Below are 8,477 nucleotides of genomic sequence, written 5' to 3' on the forward strand. Positions count from 1 at the left end.
CCTCCACATCAATCTGGTTTCAGGAAACAACACAGCCCAACCACTGCTTCACTGAAGGTTCTTAATGATGTTGTTGAAGCACTGGATGCTAAGGATTATTGTGCTACACTTTTCTTAGACCTGTCTAAAGCTTTTGACACTGTGGATCATAACATCTTGTGTCATAAACTCACAGAAATTGGTTTCTCAGAACACAACATAGGTTGGTTCTCTAACTATCTTTCCGACCGGACGCAATGTGTTCAACATAATGGTACTTCCTCCAGTTATTTAACAGTCAACAATGGTGTACCACAAGGCTCAGTCTTAGGACTTACCCTCTTTACAATCTACATACATAATGTTGGTAAAAACATCCCTAATGCATCCTTACATTTCTATGCTGATGACACAGTTGTTTATTGTCGAGCTAAAACTGTTGCTAAGGCTTTTCAGCTTTTGAAATCTGCATTCAACAACATCCAGACTGATTTATTCTGCCTCAAACTTGTCCTAACTGCCAACAAAACCAAAGGGATGCTTTTTTCAAATAGGAAGTTAGTCCCAGCAGTTCTTCCTCCGATTTTATCCTCAAATGGTGTCCCGATTGAGTTTGTTGATTCCTATAAATATTTGGGTATCTTGGTCGACTCACATCTCTCTTTTAAGCTCCATGTGGAAAACTTGGTAAAGAAACTGAAAGTTAAACTGGGTTTATTTTTCAGAAACAGATCCTGTCTAACCCTGAATGCTAGAAAACGCCTTGTATCTGTGACTTTCCTTCCCTCAATTGATTACGGTGACATTATTTACATGAACGCTCCTACAAGAACTCTGCAGATGTTGGATGCTGTCTATCATGGTGCACTAAGATTCATAATTGGCTGTGATTATCGTACCCACCACTGCACCCTGTATTCACTGGTTAACTGGACATCATTAACTTCACGCAGACTCTCTCACTGGTACATTTTCATCTTTAAATCACTTCTTGGTCTGTTGCCTTCATACATCTCCTCCTACATGTCTCTGCGTGAGTGCAGCTACGGAGTGCGCTCTCAGGACATTATTACCTGCAGTGTTCCCTCAATGAGGACTGAACTAGGCAAAAGGGCCTTCTCCTACTCCACTCCTGTTTCCTGGAATATCTTACAAAAAGATTTGAAGCTCTCGACCTTGACCTCTCTAAGTGGCTTTAAGAATCTGTTGGACTCCTGGCAGGGACCAATGCAGACATGTTCCTGTTTTTAGTTTTCTACGTTTGCCTTAGAATCTAGCTGTTTTTTTGTTACCTTTTCCTTTTAGCCATCCTATTTGTAAAAAAAAAACCCTGCAGTATGACTTTTTATAATTGTTTATTGTTGTTGCTGTTGTCCATTGTTGTCATCTTTCTTTGTTGAAATCAGGTCTCTCTTGTAAATGAGTTCTCAAGGCTCAATGGGATTTACCTGTCTAAATAAAGGTTGATTGATATGTGATGAAAAATTATGCATAACAAACAAATGAATAACAAATAGCTTTGTATCAAAGGTCTAATTGATTATTCAAATCAGTGAAACTTAAAAAGGCAGTTTTTGGACTGGTTCTGCTTGTGAAGTAGTTGAAATTGTGTCTAAAGTGATCTGTAGTTTGTCTGATAAGATTATTGTGATGTATGATCACCAGAAGTGCATTGAAGAGTCTCTCACCAGAACGAGTGGTCAGAATGTTCCACAGCTGCTTAAAATCATACCCGCAAGGCCTGAGATGCTCCGGTGACTGAGAGGCTGATTTTGTCCTCAAAAGTCACCTATCATCGGTTGGAGGGACGAAAGTTCGGCCACTGGCTCTGAAGTCAGCTGGGATTTACCACTCTGCGGTGTGATGGTTCTGGTTAGGTCAGGTTCTCTTATGCTGAGACGTCTGCAAGGGTTCTTCTGTATCTTTTGTCCCGTTGCTGTGCAGAAAGGATGCTTCCCTTCCATGCAGAAACTGAGTTTTTCTCTCCCAGTTCTGAATTCAAGTGAAGTCTTCATGAGACGAAGCCTCATTCAGTGTGTAGCAGAAGTTGAAAAGTAGAAGTTGAAGAAGTAGAAGTGAAGTAGTGTTTGTAAAAGAAGTGAAACTTAACTGCATGTGTGTTTCAGACTGACTTTAGTCCACTTCTCGGAAGAGGGACGGTCCTAACTCCTGTCATGTTTTATAAAATCTAAGGTCCATTTTCTCTGTCTGCCTTTAAAAGTTACTCTTTCAAAAGAGACTAAGTGTATTTCTACCCAGTGAAGTTACCACTTGTGTTATGGCTAAAACCCCACTGCAGCCTCTCCTCTAAGGGGTATATCAGACTAATTTAACACTTGAGCTTTACCCAGAGTGACGTTAGGCTAATTCTGTTTAAGGCTGTGTTGGAGGTGATTCACCCAGACTGTTTACATAACTTTAGATGAACATTTGACTGATCCTATCTGAAGAACTACTGAATAGAGATCAAGTTGCTTTGATGGAATGAGTTACTTCTGCTTGTCAGGCAGGCCCCCTCCCTCACAGTTTTTAAATCCCACTTAAAAACCCACTATTATTCCCTGGGTTTCAATACTGTATGATCTGTGTTGAACCTGTATGCATCACACTTATTATCTGCTTTTATTTTGTTTCTATATTTTGATTTTACGTTATGTTATATATTACTGTGTGCTTTGCCTGTTTGTTTCTGTTTGTACAGCACTTTGGTTTGCCCTGTCACTGTTTAACGTGCTTTATAAATAGTATGGTATGGTATGATTTTAAACTTCTAAAACTTTGAAATTCTTTTGCTAACCCATGTCGTGACCCTGTCTTACAGGAAGTGCAGGGATGAGTGTTCTGTTCAATGAAAATGGAGATGCTCCAGGACGCTACGACATCTTTCAGTTCCAGAATACCAATCGCAGCCATCATGGCTACCAAGTGATTGGACAGTGGACCAATAATTTGAGACTCAATGTAAGATACTGATTGTAGAAAAGCAAAAAGGTCTAACTGCTGGTCGTTACCTTCCTAACTCTGTGTGTCTATCTGCAGCTGGATGAGATGCAGTGGTCTGGAGGAGACAGCTCAGTTCCAGAGTCTGTCTGTAGCTTCCCCTGTAAATCAGGTGAGAGGAAGAAGATGGTCAAAGGAGTTCCCTGTTGTTGGCACTGTGAGGTAAGGATCTAGTCCATAACAAGGACCACATCTGAATTTATGGAACAGTCTGTCAGAAATTATGTGAGGGCTCTTAACAACAGTTTTAACCAATTCAGTTTAAGTCAGCAAAATAAGCTAACTAAAATACCTAAAGTAATTAAGCTGAAGCACTAAGGTAAACAATGCTTATCTTAGATGAAAACACTAAAATAAAAACAAAGCTTATGAAAACATTTAATTTATTAAAGTAAATTAACTAAACTTAATAATCTGAACTTCATTGTATCTGTGGATTTAGAAAAAGCATCTGATAAGGTGCTGAGAATGAAGCTGTTCTGTTGTATGAGGACATCTGGACTTCTTAGAACGATACAGGACAAGCATGCACCAACGAAGTGACATGAAGAGGAGATACATGACGGCAACAGAACAAGAAGTGATTCATCTTTAAATCACTTCTTGGTCTGTTGTCTTCATATATCTTCTCTTACATGTCACTTCGTTAGTGCAGCTACAGCATGCACTCTCCTGACATCATTACCTGCAGTGTACCCTCAGTGCGAACTGAACTTCATAAAAGGGCCTTCTCTTACTCCGCTCCTGTAACCTGGAAAAGAAGCTCTCGACCTTGCCCTCTCTAAGAGATTTAAACAACTGCTAAGTTCGTGGCAAAAACCAATGCAGACATCAAAGTTTGTGCTCAGTCATCCAGGTACCAAATCCACTAATGCTCAGTCAGGTTATCTGGACAGTTTCTTTTTTCTAGAGAAGTTTCACCCTCTATCTAGAGGGTTTTATCAGTCTGAGGAACTCCAAGTAAACTTTCCTCACAAAGCAGTAAACTCCTTAAGTTGTCCAACCAGTTTGCTGGAGATAAGATGGTTTCTGGGGGTTGTCCTGTCCCCCGTCGACTCCTCCCAGGCAGGCAGCCACAACTAAGTGACCCCAGGAATGCATGCTGCGTCATTAAATACTTTGCAGTGAGTGAAAATATTCTGAGGTTACCGTAATCTGACAGTCAGGTTCTGATCCAGACCTCCTCCATTCTAAAGAAAAAACACGAATCTCCATTTGTCCCTGTCAGATTAAAAAAATAACAACAAAAAACACTGAAAGAGTTAACACAGTTCCAACTTCAATGCTTCTCATAGCCTCAAAAAGAAAACACAAAAGTAAACCTCTTCCTTCAGTGTGTCTTAATACTTTTCCATATTTAAATGTTAAAATAAACTTGCTTTCATGTTCAAAAGATATCAGAGTTTGCCAGTCAAGTTTCAATCTCATCTGATAATATGATACCAAACGTGTAATGTCTTTCTCTGGGCCTTTGGATTTCAGTTGTCTTTTGCAGTTGGGCTTATAAGATGTACTCAGTTCTTAGAGAGGAGAGTTAAGGTGTTGTTTCTGAAACTTAGACCTTGATGTCCTGGTCATTATACTGGGTTTAAAAGTTTCATTCATATACAGGTCCTTCTCAAAAAATTAGCATATTGTGATAAAGGTCATTATTTTCCATAATGTAATGATAAAAATGAAACTTTCATATATTTCAGATTCATTGCACACCAACTGAAATATCTCAGGTCTTTAATTGTTTTAATACTGATGATTATGGCATACAGCTCATGAAAACCCAAAATGCCTGTCCCAAAAAATTAGCATATCATGAAAAGGTTCTCTAAACAAGCTATTAACCTAACCATCTGAATCAACGACATAACTCTAAACACCTGCAAAAGATTCCTGAGGCTTTTAAAAACTCCCAGCCTTGTTCATTACTCAAAACAGCAATCATGAGTAAGACTGCCGACATGACTGCTGTCCAGAAGGCCATCATTGACACCCTCAAGCAAGAATGTAAGTCAAGTCAGATTTATTTATAGAGCACAATTAAAACAGAAACTGTTACCAAAGTGCTTAACAAAAATATCACATCATCAAATAAAAAGTAGCAAGATATATTTACAGCACATGGAATAAAAATATAAAACCAAAAACAATTAGAAACAATGAAATACTAAATCAGATCACGATGTGTCAAAAGTCAAAGAAATAATAACAAAAAGCATAAACTCAGTCAGAAACAATGAAATACTAAATCAGATCTGATGACCTTGTGTTAAATAGGAATAATAACAAAAGCATAAACAGAATCAGTATCAATGAAAAACTAGATCTAAATCCAATCACCCTGTGTTAAATGTCAATGAGTACAGATGTGTTTTTAGGAGAGATTTAAAAGCAGAGACTGAGGTGGCCTGTCGAATGTTGATGGGCAGATTGTTCCAGAGTTTAGGGCCCACGACTGAGAACGCTCAATCTCCTCTGAGCTTCAGCCTTGTTTTTGGTACGGACAAAAGCAGCTGGTCTGATGATCTCAAAGCCCGAGAAGGAGTATAAGGATGGAGAAGGTCGGAGAGATATGATGGTGCAAGGCCATTAATGCACTTGAATGTCAGCAGGAGAATTTTAAAATCAACTCTGACCAGTACAGGAAGCCAGTGAAGGGAGGACAGAACCGGAGTAATGTGCTCAAACCTGCGAGTTCCTGTTAGTAGCCGAGCTGCAGCATTTTGCACGAGCTGGAGACGTGAAAGTGAAGCCTGACTAACCCCAACATAAAGTGAGTTACAGTAGTCCAGCCGAGTTGTAATAAATGCATGGACTAGTTTTTCAAGGTTGGATCTGGACAGAACGGACTTAAGCTTTGCTATTTGCCTTAGCTGAAAGAAGCTTTTTTGTAGAACAGCGTTGATCTGTTTATTAAACTTAAAGTCCGAGTCTAAAACTACCCCGAGATTGGTAACCAACTGCTTTAGATGAGGCTGAAGGGAGTGCAGGTTTACAGGATCAGTGACAGTGGTAGAACTTGGGTTAAACACAATGACCTCAGTCTTCTGATCATTAAAACTCAAGTTTGCAGCCATCCAAGTCTTGATGTCATCAAGACATTTTAGCAAAGGGTGGATAGAGCAGGAACTGTTTGGTTTTAAAGGCAGATAGATCTGAGAATCATCGGCGTAACAGTGAAACAAAATACCATGTTTCCTCAGGATTGACCCCAAGGAGAGCAGATACAATGGGAACAGAAGGGGTCCAAGAATGGAGCCTCGTGGGACCCCACAGGAAAGAGGGACAGAAGCAGAAAAATGATTGTCAAAGTTAACACAAAAACTTCTGTCACCCAGATACGAACGGAACCATTCTAGCACCACCCCTGTAATCCCAACCCAGTGTTCTAGCCGTGACATAAGGATGCTGTGATCAACAGTGTCAAATGCAGCGGTAAGGTTGAGGAGCACCAGGATCACAGACTGACCAGAGTCATTCGCTAGCAGAATGTCATTACAGACCCTTACTAAAGCTGTCTCGGTGCTGTGCAGTTGTTTAAATCCTGACTGAAAAATCTCAAAAATTCCATTTACATTCAAAAACTTGGTTAGTTGACTAAAAACTTTTTTCTTCAAGATTTTAGAAAGAAATGGAAGTTTTGAGATTGGCCTGAAGTTTGAACAAGCTGCAGGGTCAAGTCCGGGTTTTTTAATTAATGGAGTTACCACAGCATGTTTTAAAACATCAGGGACCACACCAGTAGACAAACTGCTGTTAATAATGGCAAGAACAGAGGGTCCAGTTGATGGTAGAACCTGTTTAAAAAAATGCAGCAGGGATGGGATCAGCAGGGGAGCCTGAGGGTTTCATGTGACCAACGACCTCAATTAAAAATGAGAGTGAGATGGGGTCAAAGTGACTGAAGACTGCTGAGCAGGGGACAAGAACTGAAAGGTCGGGTGTGGAGTGTGGAATTGATGACCTAATTGACTCAACCTTTTCAACAAAATGCCTGACAAACTTATTACAGGTGTCAACAGAGGCCTCAATGGTGGCAGACTGAGGCACGTTTAGAATGGTGTTAATGGTGTTGAAAAGAAAGCGGGGGTTGTGACTGTTTGAGTTGATAATTTTTGAGAAATATTTGTTTTTCTCCTGTTTAACGGTGGTCTGATAGGCTTTCCAACATGTTTTTAACATCTCAAAAGACACCTGAAGTTTATCTTTTTTCCATCGACGTTCAGCTCTTCTGCAGAAGCGTCTTGCCTCTCGTGTAGTCTTATTTACCCAAGGGTGGGACATGCGTTTTCGATTCCTGAGCTTTAACGGGGCGACTGAGTCCAGGATCTGTACACACGCCTCCTGATGCTGAGAAAGCAACTCCTTTGTAGTAAGACCCGCAGAGAGTTCAGAGTCTGAAACAGAATTACCAGCAAAGATGGAAGAGAAGAGTGTGGCGGTGGAAGGGTTAAAAATCCTACAGGGCTTGGGTGTGGGGGGAGGTGCAGGTTCACAAATCAATGAGGTGTTGAATAAAACCGGTTTGTGGTCGGAACAAACAGTGTCACCAATTTCTAAATCAGAAACAGACAAACCATGTGTTAAAACTAAGTCTAGAGTGTGGCCCTGCTGGTGAGTTGGACCAACAACACCCTGAACAAAGTTAAAGGACTGGATGAGGTCTAGAAAGTCCTGAGCTAAAGGTTTAGCAGGGCAGCACACGTGGATATTGAAGTCACCTAAAATCAAAACCCGATCATATTGGAGCAAAATACCAGTTAGAAAGTCAGAGAGTTCATTTAAAAATTGTTTATGGTAACCGGGGCTCTGTAAAAAATAGCACACAGAACTGGGTTGGAGCGGTCCAGCTCACAACAGAGCAGTTCGAAACTTGAATAATTAGCTGAACCATGGAGCTGTCTGCAGTGCAAATGTTTATTAAAAACAGCCAATAATCCTCCACCACGACCAGTTGTCCTTGGAGCATTGAAAAAAGAACAATCCGGAGGCAGTAATTCCAGAAAAACACTGAACTCACCAGGGCAGATCCAAGTCTCAGTGATGAAATGAAAGTCCAGTTGGTTGCAGCAGAAAAAGTCGTTCAAAATAAAAGTTTTATTAGCCAGCGATCTGGCATTTATCAGGGCCATCCTCGTAGAATCCACCACAGGAGGAGATGGTTGCAGTGTCCAGTCCAGCGGCCTCAGATTTGCAGAGTTAGACGCGCGCCTCCGGCAAGAAACCCAGCCGCGCACGGGCCCAGTGTGATGATGGGACCCCGACAGCGGGACCAGACAGCGCGCCACAGGATCTGTACAGCGCCAGGAGCGGAGGTGGAAATGCTCACCATCAGCTGGAGAGGATGTTTCAGAGGCAGCAAGCAGAGCTTTAAGTTTCACCAGCCGGCCAGCGCGTTTTCCACAGCGTCTGGAGCAACGTTTCCAGGGAGGCAGGTGCGAGGTGCGCGCCTCGCTACAGGTAAGCAGGCACGTCCGCCAGCAGCGGGGGGACGGGGGGGGGGG

At 41.4% G+C, this 8,477-nt stretch overlaps 1 protein-coding gene across 1 annotated transcript in view; it reads left to right on the forward strand.

The window, feature by feature from the left end:
• The window catches only part of grm6a (glutamate receptor, metabotropic 6a), a 145,197-nt gene that overhangs the window by 85,104 nt on the left and 51,616 nt on the right, over window positions 1-8,477 (forward strand). The window contains exons 6-7 of the mRNA XM_037684615.1: window positions 2,801-2,940; window positions 3,019-3,141. Of these exons, the coding sequence (XP_037540543.1) occupies window positions 2,801-2,940; window positions 3,019-3,141 (263 nt within the window). The remainder of the gene's footprint in view (window positions 1-2,800; window positions 2,941-3,018; window positions 3,142-8,477) is intronic.

The sequence above is a fragment of the Nematolebias whitei genome, chromosome 11, assembly GCF_014905685.2.
Source record: "Nematolebias whitei isolate Nwh7 chromosome 11, NemWhi1, whole genome shotgun sequence".
Lineage (NCBI taxonomy): Eukaryota > Metazoa > Chordata > Actinopteri > Cyprinodontiformes > Rivulidae > Nematolebias > Nematolebias whitei.